This window comes from Apus apus, chromosome 18, assembly GCF_020740795.1.
Source record: "Apus apus isolate bApuApu2 chromosome 18, bApuApu2.pri.cur, whole genome shotgun sequence".
In the NCBI taxonomy this organism is placed as follows: domain Eukaryota; kingdom Metazoa; phylum Chordata; class Aves; order Apodiformes; family Apodidae; genus Apus; species Apus apus.
The window spans coordinates 6,499,467-6,519,334 of NC_067299.1; the positions used below are offsets into that span (position 1 = coordinate 6,499,467).

The 19,868-nt window shown below is 40.2% G+C and overlaps 1 protein-coding gene across 11 annotated transcripts in view; it reads right to left on the reverse strand.

Moving 5' to 3' along the window:
* Positions 1-17,278: 17,278 nt before the first annotated feature.
* The window catches only part of LYRM9 (LYR motif containing 9), a 37,674-nt gene continuing 35,084 nt past the window's right edge, over positions 17,279-19,868 (reverse strand). For 10 of the 11 annotated variants that reach the window (XM_051635867.1, XM_051635868.1, XM_051635866.1 and 7 more), the window contains one exon: positions 18,540-19,379. In XM_051635867.1, coding sequence (XP_051491827.1) covers positions 19,362-19,379 — 18 coding nt within the window. In that variant the 3' untranslated portion in view covers positions 18,540-19,361. Of the gene's footprint in view, positions 17,336-18,539; positions 19,380-19,868 lie in introns of those variants that run through there. The other variant, XM_051635861.1, reaches the window with a different exon arrangement.

The window sequence follows — 19,868 nt, forward strand, 5'->3', positions numbered from 1 at the left end:
CCGCAAGGAGATGCTGCTCTCTCTCTCCAAGTTCCTCTCCTTGAATCTCTCCTGCTCTCTTGCCCTCCTGGGAGGCAAAAGCATTTTATACTGCAGGCTCGTGTATGCAAAAGAGCAGAGCCAGGCTGAGCAGGGAAGGGGGAATCCCGGAGGGTCCGGTGCTCCCGCCCCGATGGGTGTGCGGGAGGAGCGCGGGCAGTTCCTGCTGGGCTGAGCATCCCCCGCCCGCAGCCTGCCCTCACCCCGATTGCTACACCCGCTGCTGGTAAGGGCAGGGTATCACCCGGAGCAGGTTTTTTTTCATGGCAGGCAATGTTAAAAATCTAAAAATAAACCCGACTCCTGAAAGAACAGTTGCAGATGTTCTCGCTGGATGCAGCTGCCCTCTACATCGAACCAGCAGCTGCAGAAAAAGTCGATGACTTATATGAACTTCTACAGAGTAAGTCTATGACTTTTATAAACAACTTCTACAGAGTAAGTCTATGACTTCTATGAACAACTTCTGCAGAATAAGTCTATGACTTTCATAAACAAATTCTACAGAATAAGTCTATTACTTTTATAAACAAATTCTACAAAATAAGTCTGACTTTTACAGACAAATACTACAGAAGTCTATGACTTTCATAAACAACTTCAACAGAATAATTCTATAACTTTCATTAAAAATACTACAGAATAATTCCATAACTTTCATAAACAAATACTACAGAAGAAGTCTATGACTTTCATAAACAACTTCTACAGAACCACAGAGCTTTAAAGCCTAAGCACTTCACCAGGCAATCACAACTAAGGACAGGTATTTTTTGGTTAACAAAATACACTATTTCCTTAATTTTGATCAAGTTTTGAAGGACCTTTTTCAATAGAGTATTTGTGGAATTTCTTCCCCTCCAGGGCTCTCTGTTCTGTCTATGAGGTTTGTACCTTTGTGCTTTTCCAACACACTAGAAAAACTGGAAGGAAACTGCAACTCCCTGAAGTATAAACTATTCCCACAGTGTTGCATGAATGCCAGCAGGACAGCCAGATTATGAAGATCATAGAATTATAGACTGGTTTGAGTTGGAAGGGACCTTAAAGATCATCCAGATCCAACCCCCTGCATGGGCAGGGACACCTCCCACCAGCCCAGGCTGCTCCAAGCCCCATCCAACCTGCCCTTCAACACTGCCAGGGATGGGGCAGCCACAGCTTCCCTGGGCAACCTGGGCCAGTGTCTCACCACCCTCATAGTGAAGAACTTCTTCATAATGTTGAAACTAAATCTCCCCTCTTCCAGCTTAAAACCATTACCCCTCATCCAGTCACTCCATGCCCTTATAAAAAGTCCCTCCCCAGCTTTCCTGTAGACCCCCTTCAGGTAGGAGAAGGCCCAAAGATGGAATTACTGAGCTGATTTTCAATTTTAGGCAACACGTGGACATTCAGATATTACAAAATTAGGTTTCTACCTGTGGTCTGAAAGCCAAAGTGGTCCTGGAGCCAAGGGTGGCACTCAGGCAGGCAGCTGCAGCCTCAGGAATGCTGCAAGATTCCAGCAGACACACAGATTTTGGCCTCACTTATCTGCTCATTGATACTATGTAGAATTATCTGAAGGAAACTGTTTAGAACTCTTTTCACATTAAAGGCCATTCTTAAATCTGCTGACTAATCCAAGGTCAACATAGTTGCAATGATAACTAGAGAAATATTTACAGGTGCTAATTAAACATCTGCTAAATAAGGGATAAGGCTGCAAGAGAAACCAGGAAACATTCTTTTCATCTGTCACATTTTTCCTGGACAAGCTCAGGCAAGGCATTTTCATCTTTCTGTGTCTAGTTTCTCTATTTAAAAATGACCATTAGGTAACAGTGTAAAGCACCCCTAGAGGTAAACTGAGTTATGTGTACATGTGTTCATGCATCAATACACCTGTATATGTCCCATCCAGGGTTGCTAGAGAAAAACAGACTTTGAAAACTAGATCTGTGTTTTCTGTAGTCTGAGCACTCATCTCCTTGACTGTATCAAGCACAAGCTTCTTTGCATCCACTGCTCACAAAGGTTCACACTCAGAATTTTATTTTTTTTACAGGATGCCCTTCCTCTCACCAGAATTATCACTTGACACCACTTTGCTTAAAGTATTCCAGACAAGGAATCAGCAGGCAGAAAGAAAGTGTGAGCTGTGTGAGCCAATGCCATGCCACAAATTTCTACCTTGCTTCTGATCCATGACAGCTCTTCCCAAACCATATAGACAGTTTTAATTGCTGGAGTGTGAATACAACTTTATGTATCTTAAGGGTCAAAGTGAAGGTGCTTGAACTGAAAGGAAACTTCAGAGGTCAAAGAAAAAGGTTACAACTCTTCTTCACATTTGCTCTTTTAGCAGGGTTTTAAAATTCTATTTGAATCCTTCTCTTTCTTATTAAATCTGACCTCTCTTTTCTACAGAACATGGGGAATCTTAATGTCTTGTACTGTAAAAAAACCCATATGTTAGTAGAAATTTAAGTGAATTCTATGATGTCCAATGGTTCCTAAGCTTTTCTTACTCAGCCTCCTTATTTCTCTGTGCTTGGAGACTGCTGAAATCAAGGAAAGGCTATGTAGAGATTAGATATGAAAATTCAGATTTGGAATAACCAGAAAAGAAACATCTTTCCTCATGAGAATTGTTTAAAGCATTGGCTGAGGTACAGCCATTCAGGGAACCCCTTAATCACTCCAGTTTTTCAAACAGGACCTGCTTTTTTACTCACCAAAGTTGATAATAAAACTCCTTCTGTATAATAAGAGAGCACCATTCATTTCTTAGGTGGAGTCAGAGATTAACTAAATGAGCTCACTGTGCACTCCTACAAATATTCTACACTGCTTGGAAAGTTCTTCCTTCAGAAAACCAATTCCACACATATTTCCTATTTTTGCACAGTGACTTGTGTCTCTGCCATATCAAAATGCAAGAACTAGTTGCTTTTCTTGCATTAACCTTGATGAAAGAGGTGCCCTTTCAGAGCAGAATAGCTGACCTATTCCATGGCATTCGAACCATCCTGTCATTTTGTGTACAATTTTGTTTTGTTTCTGAAAATGTGATGACCTGTAGCCTCAACAATCAGCTTTCTGCAATTTCTTTCCAATCAAGTCACATTCCTTGTCTGACTACAATAGTCTGCGTCAGATCAAACAGCTATATTCTTAAAAACATTTAAAGAACAAGCTCTGTTTGTGTGATTGCTCTGAGATCAGGACACCTTGAGTCTTCAAAGAACTATTACACTGAGGCAAAGCTGATGATGACAAGGGCTGATTTTCCTAATGTTGTGTAACCCTAGAGAGATGATGTTCAACTCTCCCAACTTTTCATAAATTACTAATGATTTTTTTTTCTAACTCCCTTTTCCTATTTTCTAACCATTTGAGATGTCTCCACCACAGTCTTTCAGAAACGTTGCCTACGACATCACGAATCTGAAACACAACATTGCAGGCATCTCTAAACACTTGGCACCTCAGAAGATGTGTTAAGATTTCACATGCTCCTCCTGTGATGAGGATGCAGGAATCTATCTGCATTTGCAAACTGATGGCTCTGTTCTTTATGCATTTCCTTTTCCTGAGGAAATGTATTCTGCTTCCTGCTTTACTCCATTTGATTAACTTCACTGACTGACCAGGAAATGTTCACCCCAAGGTGAGACACCAAAGGGTATAACATCAGTCAAAATGCAGTCAGATCACAAAAGACCATTTACATCATGGAAACTGACTCGTGCCTTTTAGTAAAATACTCACTACTTCTTTCACACATCAGTGCCTTGTGGTACAAATAACTCCAGTAATTTGGTCCATCAAGAACATTCATTCACTTTCTGTTCCTCTTCTGGGCTGAAGGGCTGTTTTTTCTACTGGTGATGAGACTTCATTCACATTTTCCAGCTTGCTTTTCCTTAACAGTAGAATAGACATAATTTCCCTGGCAACAGTTCAGTGTGTATTAGATACTTTGAAAGTTATTTTAAGACAAGTATTGTCACTATGTTTGGGCAGTGTCCAACGCCTGCTATGATGGAGCAATGAGCCACAGGAAAGCCTCTCTGTACTTATTCAACTCAGAGGTAAATAAATACATAAATAATCATAGATTCATAAAATGGTTTGAGTTGGAAGGGACTTTAAAGATCATCCAGATCCAACCCCCCTGCATGGGCAGGGACACCTCCCACCAGCCCAGGTTGCTCCAAGCCCCATCCAACCTGCCCTTCAACACTGCCAGGGATGGGGCAGCCACAGCTTCCCTGGGCAACCTGGGCCAGTGTCTCACCACCCTCACAGTGAAGAATTTCCCCCTAATGTCTAATCTAATTCTCCCTTCTTTCAGTTTTAATCCATTACCCTTTGTCCCCTCAACTATGTTGAGGGTTTGGGTCAGACTGGGAGCTAGACCACCCTGGGATAGTATCTAGAAGTCTCAGTTTGCTAGAAACTTTGCACTTCTCATCCAAAAATGTCCTTGAGTGAAGATTTACACAATGAAACAAAACAACTTCTGACCAGTTCTTCCTCCCTTTATGCTGTGGAACCTCAAGAGATTCACTGTTTTTATTGGAAGCTTCTAGTGGTTGCTGACAAAGAAACTACAATTAGTAATAACTACTGTTAAAATTAGTGTTCCCAAATACCTCCCCATATTGACTAGTGGTAATCATCATCTTGTACACTGGTTTGGTTTTTCATTTCCCAAAGAAAATGTGTTTGGTTTTAATATTGCCTCAGATTTTGCAAGATGACAAACCTGGCTCTTTGGTTAGTGATTTTAACGTATTTACCATTAACTGTAGCATCTTCTTCACTGGCTTCTTCATTATTTTGAAATCTTCTTTATAAAGTGGGCATAACAACTTTGTATCAAAAGCAAAATAAAAGACTCAGGTCTAGGCACTTTGAAATATACAAATACAAGTCGGATTCCAAATCTACCATCTGGACTCCTTTTTAGTTTCTGCAGGTTTACGGTATATTAAAACCAGCCATTTAGGGCAAAAAGTGTCATGTTACATTTGCTATCTCCTGATCAAGGCAGCATCAGATGGCAGGTTAAAGGATGACAGGGCAGAATGGAAAATTTCACTATTTGAACATCTGATGGTGAAAATGAAAGCTAAGGAGAGTGTTAAACTTACAGTCTGTACCAGTAAACCCTTCCCTTCCTGTCTGCAAGTTTAAGAGTTAGGCCAAAATATGAAATGCAGTAGTAGCAAAATCCCCTATTCAGCCACCCTTTTCAAAATTCCCACATGTTCACATTACAAACATGCAGAAGGAAGTGAAAGAAGGACAAAGCAATCAGAAAACCAATAACCAGATTTCTGTGTGCCTGGATGCACGTTGTCTCCCACAGAAACAACCTCTGAGACACTGACTCACCTCCAGAGGGACTAAGCAATCGAGACAACCAATAACCAGATATCTGTGTGCCTGGGTGCACGTTGTCTCAAGCAGAAATGACCTCTGAGACATATTGACTCACCAGCAGGATCCTCAGCCCCAGCAGTCAAGCCCAGATGAAAGCAAAAAAGGTAACACAGCATTTGGCAGCTGAGTGGGCATAAACCCCTGTGTCCTGTGCATGGCTGGCTGCAGGGCTGCATGCCCTGTGCTCCTTGACTTCACTTTTATTGAAGATGTCACTGTGTGGAGCACAAGGAAAAGCTGGAGATGGATAGAGAAAGAAGTATGGACCAGTGCTGGTTATCTCAATTCCTGTGCATCACAGCTGACTGCAAAGAAAGATTCCATTCAGATTATCACATGCCAGAAGATCCTTTTTCCTTGGGAAAAAACAGTGAACTACAGAACTGCAAATTTGTCCCTCTGTAAAAGCATGGGCTGAGGAGGAAATTCCAGCTTGAGTGACTGATTATCAGAAGGATTCAGAATTTCTAAGCAACAACCTGAACAACCTGATTGAGTGGGAGGTGTCCCTGCCCATGCAGGTGAGACATTAGGAAGAAATTCTTCACTATGAGGGTGGTGAGACACTGGAGCAGGTTGCCCAGAGAAGCTGTGGCTGCCCCATCCCTGGCAGTGTTGAAGGGCAGCTTGGATGGGGCTCTGAGCAACCTGGGCTGGTGGGAGGTGTCCCTGCCCATGCAGGGGGGTTGGAACTAGAACATCTTGAAGGTCCCTTCCAACCCAAACCAGTCTGTGATTCTATGATTCCAATCAAAGTCAGGTAACACAAGAGATTTAAATACTGATTTTCAAAAAACAATCCATACATTTCTGGGTTGAGATGAAGAACAGAATACTGAGATATAAAATAAAATTAAGCTCTGAAAGTTAAAAATACCTTAAACAAAAGAGAACAGAAGCTAAAATTCAGTCTAAGAAATAATGAGGACTATTTTTATAAGGTATATCTGCATTCTGCATTTCTGTGCTGCTTTTCATCCAAAGAAATATTGCTAAAACATACACAAAATTTTGATCTCACAGCACAGTTCCTAACCACAATGTGAAGGAACATACAGCCAATCATATTATTTCCCATGGGATCATTAAAACAATTCACTTCCACAGACACTGCTCCAGAAACCATGAGGTTGAGTAGATAATGCTTTAGTTCTAGAGGCCGATTTGGCCACTCTATGAAATCCTTGAGTAGGGATATAAGCCTCTGCTATGATGGAGGATGGATGATGTCCTTCATCTTAATAGAACTTCAAAACTTACTTGCAGTTGACACCAAATATGTCTCTCAAGTCAGTCTGGGCAATGATAAGGGCTCTTATTCCAGGATGTCATCACAAATTGCTGAAATGGAGGAGCTGTTGTTTCTTACCTTTTACATAACTTTCTCCTAAATGACTGATTCCACGTGCTTACATCAGAGTAATTACAAAATACAGCCCCTGCTTTGCATGAAATATGAACAGAGACGGTGTCTTCAGAGTTTAAAGAGCTGTGAAAAAGGTTATTACTAAGCCTATTGGGAAGTCCACCAAAATCCTCAGGTCCTGAAGTTTGCCCATAATGCAGTGCATTTCTGCCACATTCAGTTTTGGAAGCACACAGACTCAACATTAAAAGAATTAAAATCACATTTTTGCTTAATACTAAAACAGACAACGCATGCTCAGGAGAACTTTAGATGCAAACAGAAGCAACAGTGCTCCATCCTGGATGAAGGAAGTTAAATCATTGGAAGATTCAGTATCTTACCTGTACCAGGAAATAATCAGAAAACATACTTTGAAATGCCTTTCCCCCCCCCCCCCCCATAGCGTGATCTTTTTCTGATAATTCTCTAGGTTACTGTAAACTTACTGTGACAACAGGCAATGACAACATTCACAGCAATTTCTCTTTCTCTTCCTTTTGAGGACTGTGCTGAGGTCTTTACCTCTGGAGCTCTGAGCAACTGGAAAGCCTGTCCTCTCTGCTGAAGCATCACTAACCTTCCCATCAGCCTTTCCCACAAAACCTCTGATGTGTACAACTGTAGCATTTTCCTTGTCCTCCTGTACTGGACCCAGAGACTGTGTTTTTCATTCTTTTAAATTTTTCTCACCCTACTTATCTCCACATTTGAGTGCCTTCCTGACTGGCATGTTCATACTGTCTCCTGTTGTGCACATGTTGAAAAGATACTATCTTTCCCTTGACTTGGGTCAATAGAAATTGGTCTTAGGCACAAGTTCAGACATTGGTTTTGGTTGAATCTCATTCCCAAAGCAAGTGTTTACATTCACTGTGGTACTGCATCCCAGACAGAAAAGTCTAGCTCTAAAGAACATGGACCAGTTGTGATGTCCTGAGAAGGATGGTTCCTGCTCCACTTCTGTATTTCCTCACTGAGGGACAATCAATGAAACTAAATTTGAGGGGGACAAGAGCACACTTATGAAAAATTTTGTCTCCTGAAAGTGCACTGCTTCCTTATTTATGCCACTAAATCATGTGCTTTCTTTATGAAGCAATTGTGAGACATTTTTTAAATAGACTGTGAGGTTGGGTGCTCAAAAAGGCCAAAAGGAATTCACAAGACATTACTAACTCCTGACCAGAAGAGAAGACACCCTCCTGTTCAACTCTGTACAACATTTGCTCCAGTTGCAACCGCTGGAGCAGCTGATGGGCTTGACATCGAGAAGGAATCATTTGACATCTTGGTCATTTGCTCCAAGAACCTTAAAATGGCTCCACTGAACAGTCCACAACAAAAAAAAAGCAGTTATTTCAAGGTCCCTGATTTGCCTATTTACCATATCTTTCTTTCTGTCAAGTACCCAGATCTCTGGCACTTCTATCTCTGTAATTTATTTCTTCAAAATGACCAGCTGGGAACTTTTCTCCAAAACTGCCTAATAATTCTATGTCAATACCATCCCAGCCTGCTTATCAATTTGATAAGAAAAGGGATTAAATGCATGGGTATCAAGAAGGAAACAGCCACAGGAACATTTATCACATCTAGAAATGCTAAATCTCATTCTGTTGACCACGTTGCCTTTAGCACCCACCCTGACTGTGGTTTGGCACTATCACTAAGCCCACAAAGAAATCTTCTTCAAGAAGCCATATTCTGGAAAACACCAGATCTGGAAATAGATGTCTGGGACCAGCTTTGACAGCCTCATTTATTAGTAGTCAACAATTCATCCTCACAGATTTGCCTGTGCATTGGAAAGCACTCCTGTTTGTACCTATCCATATTTCTCTGGGTCAACCTGGCTGGACAGACTTAAATTTATCATTGAAACACAGAATGTGCTCAGTTGGAAGGGACCCATCAGGATCATCCAGTCCAACTCCTGTCCCTGTGTGGGGCACCCCAAGATTCACACCATGTGCCTGAGAGTATCATCCAAACACTTCTTAAACTCAGGCAGGCTTGGTGCTGTGACCACAGTCCAACACAAAACCATGACATAACCTCCATGTAAGTCCTGGCAGAGAGAGACATTAATTACACCAACATCTCATATATGTCAGTTGTATGACACAAAAAATAAAAAGAAGAAAAGCCCCCCATCTGTTCCACCACTTTCTGGAACAGAAGATTTTCTCTGATTCTCTGGATCCAAATATTTACTACCACTAAGAGCCAGTGTGAAAAATCTGCCAGAAATGGGTGTATTTGATTTTGGAAAAGAAGTTTTAGATGACTTCTATATTTAAATGTTTTAGTCCACGTGGAATCTGTCCCTTTTTTCCTAATTAGAATTAGTAGTGAAACCTGCCTGCCTAAGTCCCTCAGGAAAGAAAGTGTTGCCTCCCACTACCACCTGTACCAGAAGTACACCCAGTAATGAGTCCACCTCCCCTCACACCTGAAGACAGCACACCAGTTCTCTCTGCTGGAAAAGGAAACTCATTTGCAAGATTAACTAGCTACAAGATTTCTCTGTGCATTTTCACTGCAACATTTAGCACCATTGAAACCATTTCAATCCAACTCACGTGCTTCTCTTTACTGCTGATCTACAAGTCTCTAACTTTCCCTTTATACCACCTTTTTCCTAATCATTTCCTTTTTTTCTACATGTTCAAGCATCAAACTCTGGTCAGCACAGCTTGGCCTGCACAAAATCAGTGTGTTCAGCTGCTATTCTTCTCCCTGGAAGAAGACAGGGCTTTTCTCAGGAAATTTTATGGCTCTGTTTTATCTTTATGAGCCTTTTCACTCCTTAAGTTGTTTTTAATGACATCTTGCAAAGCACTCCAGTTAGGGCAGTTTTGCCTCAGCCTGCACAGCTTTCAACATGTGAATATTACATCACGTGTGAGTGTAATTACTTTCCCTCTCAGAGTTAGGGAAAAAAGCTAATGCTTGAGGGTTTGTGGTAATGAGTTTACAACTCCTTTACTAGCAACTATCTACCTTCCCCTACCAAAAAGGACAATTTACATGGCACATTCTTTAGCATCTTCAGGGTATTTTTAGTTAGTTTTCATTGATTTTAAGGTGAGAGCCTAGCAGACACTTATACATTGAAATACAGACAATTTACCCTGTTTGTCTCTGTTGAGTACACCAGAAAGCAAGTTTCTGTCCATCTGCTGCCAGTTCCAGTTCATGGAGTAAATCTTTGGACTAATGTAGGGAATTTTGTCTCTTATCACAAATCTAAATAAAGACTTCAGTCTGAAGATATCTTCTCACTATTTCTTCTACATATTTTTTCATTTGCTCATTATTTTCATTTCATTATTCAGTGGTGTACACCACTGACTAAAGCAACTGTTTCCTCATTCAGAACTGTCTAGCAAGCAAAACTAACATGTAAATGAACTTTAGACAGTTTCTGAAACAGGGTACACTGAATAGTGCTGGAATTCATGGAATATTCCTCAAAACATAACTGAAATAAAGTCAGTAAAGAAACCTATGTCATACACAGGATTATAGAAGAATGCAGGTTGAAAGGGACCTCAGCATTTTATCTAGTCCAGCCTCCTGCTCAAAGCAGGGTCAGCTATCAGGTCAGACCAGGTTGCTCCAGGGCTTGATCCGGTCTGGTCTTGAAGACTTCCAAGAAAGGAGATTGCACAAGATATCTGTGCAACCTACTCTACTGCTAGACCATCCTTGTAGGGAAAAGGTTTCTCTCTATAGCCACTTTGGACTTCACATTTCAACTTCTGCATGTTGCTTCTCATCTTCCCACCATGCCCCACTGTGAAGAGCCTGACTCCATCTCCTTAGCAACCTCCTCAAAGTCACTGGAAGGCTGCAATTATATCCCCTGGGTCTTCTCCTCTCCAGGCTGAACAAGCTCAGTTCTTTCAGCCTCTTCTCATGAGGCACATGCCCCAACTCCAATCCCCCTGGTGCCTTCTACTGAACTCACTCTTCTTGCCCAAACTGGACACAATATTCTAGCAGCAAAAGATGCTGCTTTTCCTACCCCACTCTCTTTCTATAAGAATTCAAGGCTAGAGACATACCATTTAGCTTGTTTTTCATTCCACAAGCAAACACACTGCTTATTTCCACAATTCTTGACCACGCTGACAGAGAGGACACCCTTTGAAGCTGAATTTGGCAGGGGCAACATCACTTGGGAGTTTGAAAAGTCACTTATTAAAAATAAAATATAATAGACACGGGAGAATGTCTGTTGATACAGAGTAAGGTCAGATTCTAGAAAGTGATGGATGGTTTCATGAGGTGGGTTAAGTCACAGGGTTTAATGGATAATAAGCAGTCTTAGTACAAACATCAAAGGCTTGTTACAGATTAATTAGCAGGTGCTATTATTATCCATAACAACTTTTGTCTCAATTCCCAAAAGGATAAGATGTGAAATAATCAGTTCATGCAGTCTAAATGCTTCATCTAACTATTGCAGTAAGGGGGATTTGGATCACAGCCACCAAAGCCAAAGGAGCTGATGGAGACTCTGTACTTCACTGGTGACAGAAACAGTAAGATTTCTGGTTAAAAGCATGTTCTTGCCTCATCTTGTTCTATGATTAGTTTTGACTTAGTCATCTGAGACTTGACAGAAAGGAAGGTAATAGGGAATTTTCTGTGACTTTACAACACTGTCTGCAAGCTTAAAGCAGCTCAAAGTAGCTGTCTGACCAAGCACAACCACTGTGTTATTTCCTGCTCTCTTCTCATGTACCAGCTTCTAAGACTTCATTGCAATCAGAGAAATCTCCAAAAGAACATGTTGCTCATCTTCCTAGTAGAACTTTCTGGGATCAGTATTTCTTGCATTTTCACAAAGTTTCAAAATCACCATTCCACATTTCTGATCTCAATTTCCTCCCATATCTTTGCTTTTGAAATCCCATTTCTTTTAAATGGGAGAGCAAATCTGCATGTCTGACAGACAGATGACTGGCGTCCTGAAGTGACTTCCCAGTGATAAGAGAAATCCTTAATGTCTTGATTTGGTAGAATGACCATATCAGGAAAGATGATTTCTCAAGTACATAATGATACGCCCACAGTTCCTGCCCACACAATCTCTGATTGCTCTAGGGTAAGGAACTAAGAAACAACAGCTCACACATGCAGGTTTTTGTAACAAGTTCTTCATTTCAGATCAGTTTCTACCCAGTCAGATGAACCCATTTTGAAAAAAACAAACCCCAAAAACCAACAACACAAACAACAACAACAAACCCAAATAACGCCTCACACAACAAACAAAAAAAACAAGCCAAAACCCCCCAACCCACCACCTTATCTCTGATGAATTAGTAAAAGCAAACACATCACAGAGATTGAGTGATCATTTCCAGAGAGGCATTCCAGGTCAGTGTTGAAACACACTAAGGAGCAAAGTATAAACTAATGATCAGCAAACCCATTGAGTTGTTTTTAAATAGACTGCAGGGCTTAATACTGGTAGAGTTGAAAATGAGAAAGAGGCAATGTAGTTCTTCAGCAAAGAAGCCAGCAGCATGACTTTTAAAGTTTCTTTTTTCAAAAAAAAGCATATAAGCATGGGAAAGGAAAGCAACTAATAAGTGGTCAAAGAAACTTCAGTGCTTTGTGCACTGAAACCATCAGGCTCAAGGAAGATGGTGAAGACAACATGGGGAGTGGGAGCGAATGAGTAAGTGAGATTATCAGGAAGGTTATGAGCTCTTATTGGTTCTTAAAAAACCCCACAGTATTGAGATCCACTCTAAGTTGCTGTTTACTCTTGTCTTGCCCATGACAACCCAAGTGTTAATTGTAGCTACAAGGATGCATCATGATGTAGATAGTGAACCAAAGACATGTAATCCAAACAGACAAGACACAATATGAAATAGCAGACCAGAGAGGTAGCCTTGTTATCCTGAGCAACACCCTGAAATGTGTAAGATGATCACCAAATATAATTTTTAAGGTCTCCCAAGTTAAGCACCTAAAAAGCAATTTGAGAATTACTTTAGAAAACCTTGGCTGTAAAGCTGCAACCTGCTCTGCCAGATATTTCCAGCTAAGAGAGTATAAATTCTACTGAGTTCTTTGGGGAGAGAAGGCTCCAAGACCCAACAGGTGTCTCTGCATTCTGTACTGTGAACTGATTAAACACATTTGGTGACCTCTAAAAATAAGGAGGGAAAAAAAAAGGACAGGACAGGACAGGACAGGACAGGACAGGACAGGACAGAAAAGAAAAGAAAAGAAAAGAAAAGAAAAGAAAAGAAAAGAAAAGAAAAGAAAAGAAAAGAAAAGAAAAAGAGAAAGCAGCCGTTGCAGTTACACAATTGTGGAAACAAAATACTCTACTTTTAGGCATGAAAAATGAGTCCTCAGATTGGTGAGTATCAGGGTGGTGACACTCCAGCAAATACAGCCTTGGCCTGAGTCTACCATCATGACATAATATTTTCCAAACTGCTAACTTCTGTTTGACATGTGTTTTGAAACACAATTTTCCTTGTTCCTTGTTTTGTGCCATCTGAAGCACAGCTGACTGGCTATGGATGAAATAACGACTGAGAAAATGAAAGTAAGACTGAGAAAATTCCACATCCTGTGTGATGTTACCTAAGAGAACATGAGTCAGCCTCATCAGCTGCAAAAATTTATTGTCAATTTGCTATATTTTAAAATCCATTCTGTAGAATGGCAGGGAATAGTAATCAAAACACCACCATTTTTAAACTTCTTCCAAGCAGGATACCAAAGACTGTGCAAAAAAATAAGCTGCCATAATAAAAGGACATAGAGTGCACTCATTTTTAAACAGCTGAAGCTGAACCCCAGCAGAGGGAAGCACAGGTAATGAGGTGGTTCAACTTAATGCAGCTGAAAGAGAATATTTGATTTGAGGTGGTTAAGCACCCAATGATGTCTCTGAAGTTACTGATTTTAAAAAATCAAGTTAAACCTTTTAAAAACAGATTAATCTGGACTATGAAGGCAGATTATTCTGGGGGGGAAAGACACCCAGACTGAGAGTTATAATAAACAGCAGTTCCAGAATTGTCCTCTTCATAATCTATGAGCTTACTTAGGTGTGCAGGATTACTCTCTCAAGTCTGCAGTGTCAGGGACCTCTCTGACAAAGGATCAACACTCACACTGTTAAGCTCTTAGCTGCACATGACAGATGCCTCCATCTGGTTCTAAACTTTAAAAAAATTATTTTAAATATCAAACACAATGATGAGGAAAACAGAAAACATTCTTCAAAGGCCAGGGTTGTGGGTTGTTTTTTTTTTAAGTTACTGTGTCTGCCCTGATTAATCACAAGCTGAAAGGAGTACTTGATGACTAGTGTATACTTCAGTTAGCACTATTTCATAAAACCTGGCTTGACAGAAGTATAAGATAAATTAATCAAATAATACAAAAGCTGAAAGATGTGCCAGCTGGCTTATGCTCAGGAAGAAATACAGCAGGAAAGCCTGCAGGAAAGCAACTGACCAAGCAGGCAGTGCACTCCCTGTCAAGCCATTCTCATGTGTTACTGCCTTGCTTTAGAACACAGCTCCTGAGAAAAAGATCACTCACACATTGCAAAATACACATTATTTTGAATTACACTGAGGGACACTCCCTGGTGGAGCACAAAGCTCTAGAGACTCTTACAGTTTAAGGCCAAGGACTCTCATAATGAGTATTATGATATGGAATGTCTTAAGATTCACAGCCACTGTGCTGCCTGTTCAGTTTGCATCTAATCAGAGCTTTATATGAAGACAAAATTTGTAATGTGAAGTGAAAAGCTATTCACAAATAATCACCATTTCCCTTAAAAAAAAAAACAAACAACACAGTAAAAATTGTTTCTCTCAGAAGTAGTGTGTATATTTGTCCTTTACAGTATCACAACCAAGATCACTTCCTTATGACATTTGAAAAGGAGCCAAACACCACAGAAGAGATGCTTTTGTTCAGCATCAAATTCTTAAGCTCATGTGTATCTAAATAAAAAGCAACGTGTGTGTCATAATGAACCAGGTGAAAAAGAGTTTACAAATTGACAAAGCTCAAGAACAATTTAAAGAATATTCCATTACTGACAAATGATGCTAAGCAAAATCTGGCTTTGGATGGAAGTATTCTATTCATTGCCCACAGGGCTCAAGTGTGAATTGAAATCAGGAACACCTCTGAGAGAAGAATGCAATCAGAAATGCATACATCTCTTTCACCATGTGAAGTGTAGAATATTCTCCTGTATTTTATACAAACCACAGATGTACAGTCTTTTCCATACCAAAACCTGATCTCAATGAATTATTAAAAAAAAGAAAAGAAAGATTTTCACTACACAGAAAGCTTCTAAATGACACTCCAAGGCTGGTAGTAAAAAATGCAAACACTTTAATATTTGCCTGTAGGTTTAAGAACAAGACCCTATACACTAAAGAAACACACCAGCTACCCCATCAATAAATTGCCATTGTTCCAGTTCTCCTAGCCATGCCAGTTCCATGTTTCCAATGTAAAGATTAATTCCACACCATTTCAGCTTTAGGTTCCTAATGTTATATTTACATAGAAAAGAAAGTAAAGCACCAAATTTGGTTCTCTCAAATTGAAGGTTGATAAGTCTATAAGCAGGGGCTAATGACTATGGACATTTTACCTCATTTTCCTTAGCTAAAATGTGATCTCAACAGTCTGCTTCTCCATACTTCAAGAATTAAAAGCATGATCCCAACCTACTAAACACGAGTCCCAAAACTGCCTTTTCCTTGTTCTAATGTTTACCTTGCATAACAAGCTTCCTGCAAAGCCCTCTCTCCAGCTTAACTGACAGAGCTGTCTGTACACAACCTTTAAACAGTTAATTCCACTCAACTCCTCTAATTGTAGGAGTACTTAAGAGAAGTTACTGACCCCAAGTCTTGCAGTAACCAGCTATAAAATGGTTGTTTACTGACTGTAGTTATTACATTTGTGCAAACACAAAGAAACCCTCAGGCTAGTGAATGGCCAGGTGATACTATTACACAGTGAAAGTGATGCTGGGAACTGAATGCTTATTATAGTAGTGATTATCAGTGGAGCCAACAAAAACTGGGCCTTTGACATGGCCTTCTGATGGGCCCTTAATCATCCAATTATTGCACATATTTATCAACAGTCCATTACTTACCAGAACTGGCATGATGTACAAGAACAGAAATAGGTTCCTCATTTCAGTAAAAGGAAACTAAACCCTATGAATAAACTTGTCCCTTTTTACTGACATCCTTTATGGCATCAACAGTTTAATGAGCACTGTGAGCTTTTTTCCTTAATTTGCACCCTACATCTTTATTTTTAGAGATTCCAGACGACTGACTATGGAAACACAGATGCACCAATCCATTTGGTGGTGTTATTTTCTTTGCAACTGCCAGAGAACCATGGAGGAGACTGACCAATTAAGTGTTCCCCTGTGAGCAGCAGGAACAAAGTTATCCCTGCAACTGGGTAAGTCTTTCCCACAGTGGGCCCTGTTGGAGCCACAGGCAGCTAGTAATTAGCACAGTGGCATTAACACCAAATGAAGACATCGGTGAAACAGAGAACAGTTCTTCAGTCTCAGCAAGGCTGGGTGGCAGGGAGTTGCTCAAACAAAGGTGACCCTGGATACTATTGGAGAGAACTCAATCTACAATATAAACTCTCAGTTCAAACAGGTTAGTAAACTGTAAATTAGAGCAATTCCAGGATTAAACGACTTCCGAGTATAAGTTCTCTGCATAATAATTTTGGTTGAGAATATTGGAGCTCTGCCCAAATTCTTTTTCAGAGTTCAGCTTCTCATCTACATCTAGGCTAATAAAACATCTTTGGTCTTAAACTATGTTGCTGAAGAGCAGAATTTGTATCATGTCTTGAAAGGAAAAGCCTCAGCTATGCAGCTGAATGACTCTTCAGCCCAGTCACTAGACAAACATGCCTGTCTTGGACACTGGGATTGCTCTCACTATAACAAGGAAGTAAATAGTTCTTTCCATCATGCCTCCCCACAACCAGGAATTTTGCTTATTTCATAACAGAGTAAATAAAGTTACCTTCATGTTACATTTTCATTCTATTATAAGGCTTGTTATTTTGAAAACCAGATTATGTTTGTATGGGAAAAAAAACAAACAACAAAAGAATCAAACATCTCATCATGTCCTACAAAGGAATCACTATTGTCAATATATTTAGTCAGGAGGTCTCCTGTCTCAGGAACCATGTTGCCCCTCTGCACCCTACTAAGAACTGTTTCCAAAATTTAAAATTAACAGATCCTGGTCCTACCATATCAGTTACATCTATCATACCTTTGGTCTGATGTTCCCATATCTCAGCTGGCACCTCAGCCACGTGGAGCTGCAGACACGTCACGGCTCTACCTTCCAGCTCCTTGGTGCTTTCCCTCTTCAACTATCCATAAATTAAATAACAGGTATGTAAGAATTATTTAGAGACATGCAATTATCCTATTTAGTAACTGAACAAAATATTGTGTCTCACACTACAAAAACCCTCTGTTGCTTTAGTTGTCTGGGTTGTTGAGGACACTACATTTAGCTACTGTGTTTCCATACACTGCTGAGCTCATTGAGTCTCACAGTCCTCACTATGGCACTGAAATCAAGTTCAGTGCATCTCCATGCTACATATTATAAGTACATCTAAGAGAAGTGGAGTACAGCATGGATCATCTGGTTGCTGTTCTTGATTAAAAGTAGCACATTAAGGTGTTTACTATCAAACCTGCTTGTCAACTGCCAAGTTTGAAGCTTTCTGAGCTCTACCTTGCATCAAATTATTTTGAAATTTTCAACCAGAATGGTTGCACTTTCAAAAAATGTCTTCAAGTAGAAAGACAAGTGACTTTCCTCACCTGAAGAACAAAAGCTTACACCTACTGTGTAGAGACACTATTACCTTCATGCTTTATCTGAAATTAAGAAGGATGGCCCCAGCACAACACCTGAGTATCTTCTGATACACCTGTCAGGAAAGGATTTGAAGAGAAAGAAGTGGGGTAGAGAGACAAGAGAGAACAGAATCAAGGATTATGTAGAAGAACAACACAAGTTGAAGGTGTATAAGGTGATGTGAAAGATGTAGGACTAGAGAGAGGAACAACAGTGGCAGCGGGAGAGGAAAGCATAAGAGAGGGCAGGAATTCTTGAAGAGGAGAGCTGAGGGTTAGCAGAGGCAAAAGAAGTTTCCTGACAATACTTCATGGCATAACTGTTCACTTCCAGCCCCCATTTCTTTTCTAGTGCTTGACTGCTTTGAGCTGGGATTTTCTTTTTGTTTCTCTCACGGCTGAAACCCGTCTTAGCACTCGAGTTCTGTTTTGACAAGTGAGGAAGCTCAACAACTCGCCAACAGCAAAAATAAATCCAACCCCCAAACACTCCGGGCGTCGGCAGCGCACCGCAGCATGCACTGCCACCTGGGGACAGAGAGCTCCAAGTACAGCTGAAAGCAAAGGTCATGGCTCACGAGGAAACTCTTCTACCCCGAAATTAATTTTATTAAAAGACAGCTAGCATTTCCAGTGAGTGTTCCATGACGAAAATCTATGAGGGCACTGAAAAGGCTGTGGTTTTAATAAGGACATGGACTCCCATTTCTGAAGGACGTTTATTATATGTTGCAAAACAGTTGTAAATGCCTCTGTATTTGTACAGCACTGCATGTTTCTGTGATCATGCCATTCAGTGCACAAACCCCACCTGAATATTGTCCCTTTTCATGCAAGTTTAGAGATTAGGATGACAGGCACCTATCTTGAAATAAGAAAAGACAACCATGAGTTTCCATAGCATGGACAGGCAAGTGGAAAATACTGTGCTTCAAGTTTCAGGTGGGCTTGAAGTTCTTGTGGCTGTGCTCTCCACTCAGTAGCCCATGCTTTTGTGTCTGCTACTAAGTTAAAACCAGATCTGTGCTCATACCTCTGCTTCACCCTGAAAGCATTTATGGTCCTGTCAGAGGATGATCTGAGCATCTCTCAGGCTCCCAGCATAAACATTTATGCTCAGATACCAGTTAAGTTCTTTTAGCTGAGACAGTGGAATTCATCAGATATGAATGACAGAGAGAGCACTAGTTATTATTTGTTACTAATTTGCACTGCACTACATTTTTATTCACAGTAAGTTTTCCTGAGAAGCTCTCTGTGTTACTCAAAACTTAGATGAGTTTCAGCTTTAAGTTTGTGGTTATACAACCTATTACTTTGAACCTAGACTGTGCCTTTTAATTTACAGACTCAAATAGCTTCAGAAATAGTAATTTAGCTTCATGACATCCCACTGAGATAAAAATTATTGCATTCTATATTATCTAAGAGAAAACTCCAGGCAATAACTATAATATAGTAGTGGGCTTGACTGCAAGTCCTCTAAGGATGTTTACCAATGACATTCTTCTCTTCATCATTCCTCTTCTACTTCTGTTTTCTATACTAAAAATAGAAAAAGAAAAAGAATTATTTGTGGGATTGAGCACATAACTAAAAGTTACAGTTCCTACTGACAAGGATTTACAACCCTCTTCATGATCTACATAAAATTATCTCCATTTCCTTTAAGTTAGTCTGCAATTTGACAGGCTTTCCCTCTACAATATAAAATACTGCTTCTTGGCAGGCACTGTGAATCTGATCCTCCTCTCACACAGCTCAATTACCAGTTTTCCAGGGAAGCAAACTACAGTCTCTGCAGCAGAATCAGAATGAGGCTTTTCATAATTATAGGGAGAATAAAATCAGGTGCAGGCATGGTTATTTACTAGGCTGTAACTGCTGGGATTTGGCTACTGCTATAATTTTATAATCTATGACTAATCTGTGCTTGCTCCTGTAACGATTCTCATTTGGATTTCATGGACTGGCAGAGAGAAGGACTTAACAGTCATTTAGTAAATTAAATCATAGATATTTGGAGCAAGCTGA